Source organism: Phalaenopsis equestris, unplaced genomic scaffold (genome assembly GCF_001263595.1).
Source record: "Phalaenopsis equestris unplaced genomic scaffold, ASM126359v1 Scaffold209906, whole genome shotgun sequence".
Taxonomy (NCBI): domain Eukaryota; kingdom Viridiplantae; phylum Streptophyta; class Magnoliopsida; order Asparagales; family Orchidaceae; genus Phalaenopsis; species Phalaenopsis equestris.
Window position 1 is genome coordinate 1 of NW_018229033.1, and position 3,192 is coordinate 3,192.

At 32.1% G+C, this 3,192-nt stretch overlaps 1 protein-coding gene across 1 annotated transcript; it reads right to left on the reverse strand.

The window, feature by feature from the left end:
* Positions 1–1,287: 1,287 nt before the first annotated feature.
* LOC110036708 lies at positions 1,288–2,858 on the reverse strand. The gene is made up of 3 exons (XM_020741221.1): positions 2,708–2,858; positions 2,288–2,481; positions 1,288–1,356 (listed from the first exon to the last, which is right to left on the reverse strand). The coding sequence occupies exons 1-3, from the start codon at positions 2,834–2,836 to the stop codon at positions 1,317–1,319; spliced, it is 363 nt and encodes a 120-aa protein (XP_020596880.1). The 5' UTR covers positions 2,837–2,858; the 3' UTR covers positions 1,288–1,316.
* Between the last annotated feature and the right edge of the window lie 334 nt (positions 2,859–3,192).

Below are 3,192 nucleotides of genomic sequence, written 5' to 3' on the forward strand. Positions count from 1 at the left end.
AATTATTTTATATTTCGAACAATAACGATTCAAAAACGAACGAACACATTACTATTCATATTTAGTTCGTTTAACAAACCAAAAAAAAAAAAAATTGCTCACATTCGTCTCGATTACTTATCGAACGAATCAAACACGAACTCATTGACGAACCGAACACGAAAACAACGAGTTTTTTTGACAGCCCTAGTTAGTACTAATGAGAGGACCCTGATGGCCCAAAATAAAAATAAAACATTATGCATGATATTTTATGAAGAGATAAATTGAAGGCAAAGTATAAATACCTCATATAAAATTATCTTTAGATAATTAATTAATTTTTAATCAACTAAGAATTTTCAAAAAAACCATTTGGCTTAGTAATGAAATAAACGCCAGTGTTACATATCCAAGGAGCATGTACAATGTCGTGAATTTTATTTATTCATTTATTTTTATTTTTTTTTTTGACATAAATCTGCCATAACTTTTTGGTAGTTTTAACTAACAATTATTCAACGGACATTTCATCTTAAACTACCAAAATATTTAGCCATATATGGTCCCAACAAACTCAAAAATTTAAATACGGTCACAAGTAGAAAATGATATGACAAATTTAAATAGCGAAAAATACTATAGAATCTATTTCTAGTGATTTTGAAAGTGCAATACAAATGACACGAGGCAAAGTTAGTCATTTCAAGATCAAATGATAAACATATAACCTGGCAAAATCTATAAAATGACAAAATCTAAGATAAAATAATCTTATAATTTTATTGAGACTAAGATAATACATTGCCACAATGAATCGTCAAAATTAACTAAGAGGAGATATTCCATGGAAAAATTTCTGTCCGGAACATAAATCTACATGCGAACTCCCAGTAATATACTGTCATGTGTGTTATATCGGGTTCATCTAAAAAAATACTACAGTGGAACAACGAAGTTATTAAAGTGGAACCGTGGATGCTATTAGAATAGAACTGCAGATGTTATTTAGAGGATTATTGAGAAATTAATGGGAGTTATTGGGGGTTATTGAGGTATTAACTTCAATAATGTAGCAATAACCCCTCGATAACCTCCAATAACCTTCGCGGTTCCACTCCAATAACCCCTATAATAACCCCTGTAGTCACCCTCTAATAACCTCTGCGGTTACACTTCAATAACTTCATGCAATAGCTCCCCAATAACCTTCGTGGTTCCACTTCAATAACTCTCTGCATGAACCCCAACAATAACCCCTTATCAACCCCTTTCACTCAGATAATCCATAGTTACCTTCGCGATATAACACGTGGCGTCATATTCTGCACGTATTGTCACGCCCGGAGTCCAAACAGAAAACTTTTCCCGTGCATCCTATTCCACCAGAACTAACAAATCCCACTCAAGAAGACACATTAAAATTTAATCTCTAATAAAAAATTATTTAAGTTCCTATAGACATGTATTTTTCAACATATTTCTTAATTATCATGTGCCGTGGATCTGAAGTTCTCTGTACCAACTTTTTCAAATCTCTATTATTCAGAGAATTTTAATATTCCAATTTAATTATAACTTCTTAATAAATTTTCATTAATTTGCACAAAGAGAAGCTTTTCATAACCAAATCTATAAAAATATAATATTGAATTTTTATAAAAGACAAAAAAAAACTCATAATATTTGCAACAAATTTTAAAAATATATGCATGTTCCCATGATAATTTCAGCTATTTATACAGACAATTAATTGCTTGGATCACAATCTGACTCCCTCAGCAAAAATGTTACAAAATTTGATCCAAACAGACTCCTAAACACAGAAAAAATTTGTGTACGATAGACGTACACAGCGCTACGTACGATTTCGAGGTTATACGGAGGGTATAAAGGGGTTATACATGCACCTCCATGTAACCTAGTGTAACCTACTTGCAACCTACAAATAAGTTTCGCGCTTTTGTTATCATATATTAAGAATTTATTAGTGGGTTATAAGTAAGTTACAGAATGTTACATGAAGGTTACAATGGGTCATACCACGAATATAACCCCCTTATACCCTCGATTTAACCTCAAAATCATACGCAGCGCTGCATACGTCTATTGTACGCAAATTTTTCCACTAAACACAACCAAATTCAAAGCTGTCATCACATCAAACAGAAGTAATTCGCCAACACTAACTATTGCAAATCCTATTAAAATGATGAAGATAATAAGAAAACACCAAAAAAAAAAAAAAAAAAAAAAAAAAAAAAAAAAAAAAAAAAAAAAATTTGGCCTCCACAACATTAGAGCTTACCTGGAAGAAGCCTCAAAGGCCTGTTTCACTCCTTCAACTATCTCTCTGATCTCCTCTCCGATCCCAACAACTGTAGATCCCATAAACTCCTTATACTGAGAGACACTATCGATCAACGAATAGAGCTCCTGAGCACATAATTGAGTCTCCTCCGTGCACTCTATCAAAGTCCTCTTCAGCTTTTCTTCAGACTCCTACAAACATAAAATCATTTCCTAATTCAAAAACTAAACGAGATAGAAAGTTTACATGTTTTATTTATTTAACACCCAAAATTTACACTTCTGACATCTTCGTGTTATAATTGTAATCATTTTCGACGTGATGTTATAGATTTGAGCGGCATGCACGTAAATACATAAGAATTGTGTGGTATGTATGTAAATCCCCCAATAGAAATTAGGAAAAGGTAAAAACAACCATTAATAGCTCCTGTGCCTCCCTGTCCATTAGTTTCAGTTGTTCTTCTTTTGCTTCTGACTCCTCTTCTATGTTCTCCATTTCAGATGAGCATTTCAAACCATGTTCTTCAATTTCCAACTTAAGCATATCAACCTGACTTTCAATCTGAAATTAAACAAAAACAAAAATGTTTAAATCATCCATATTGTGAAGAAACAAAGCATTGATCAAAATTTGTATTCATAAGAAAATTTTATCAAAAATGTGTTTCATACTCGTTTGATTTGCTTTGAGATGAATGAGCTATGAGTTTGATTGATTAGATGTGTATGGCACTAATCTCAAAGAAAATTCAATGATTATAATATTCACCCTAATCAAATTTGGAATTAGGATAACCTTATGCAGTCGTGTTCCTATCCTGTATCCAAATAAAGACATCGGCAAACAATGAATACTCATTGAATCATACCATTTGTGGTAGGAATTCAAGATACCAAGTT

Bases quoted from the DNA above. Each gene is read 5' to 3' on its own strand.
- LOC110036708 (XM_020741221.1), bottom strand. From the start codon at position 2,836: ATGCTTAAGTTGGAAATTGAAGAACATGGTTTGAAATGCTCATCTGAA. The intron at 2,482-2,707 runs GTTGTTTTTACC...TTATGTTTGTAG, and splicing joins AGGCACAGGAGCTATTAATG to GAGTCTGAAGAAAAGCTGAA. The intron at 1,357-2,287 runs GTAAGCTCTAAT...CTGGTGGAATAG, and splicing joins GCCTTTGAGGCTTCTTCCAG to GATGCACGGGAAAAGTTTTC.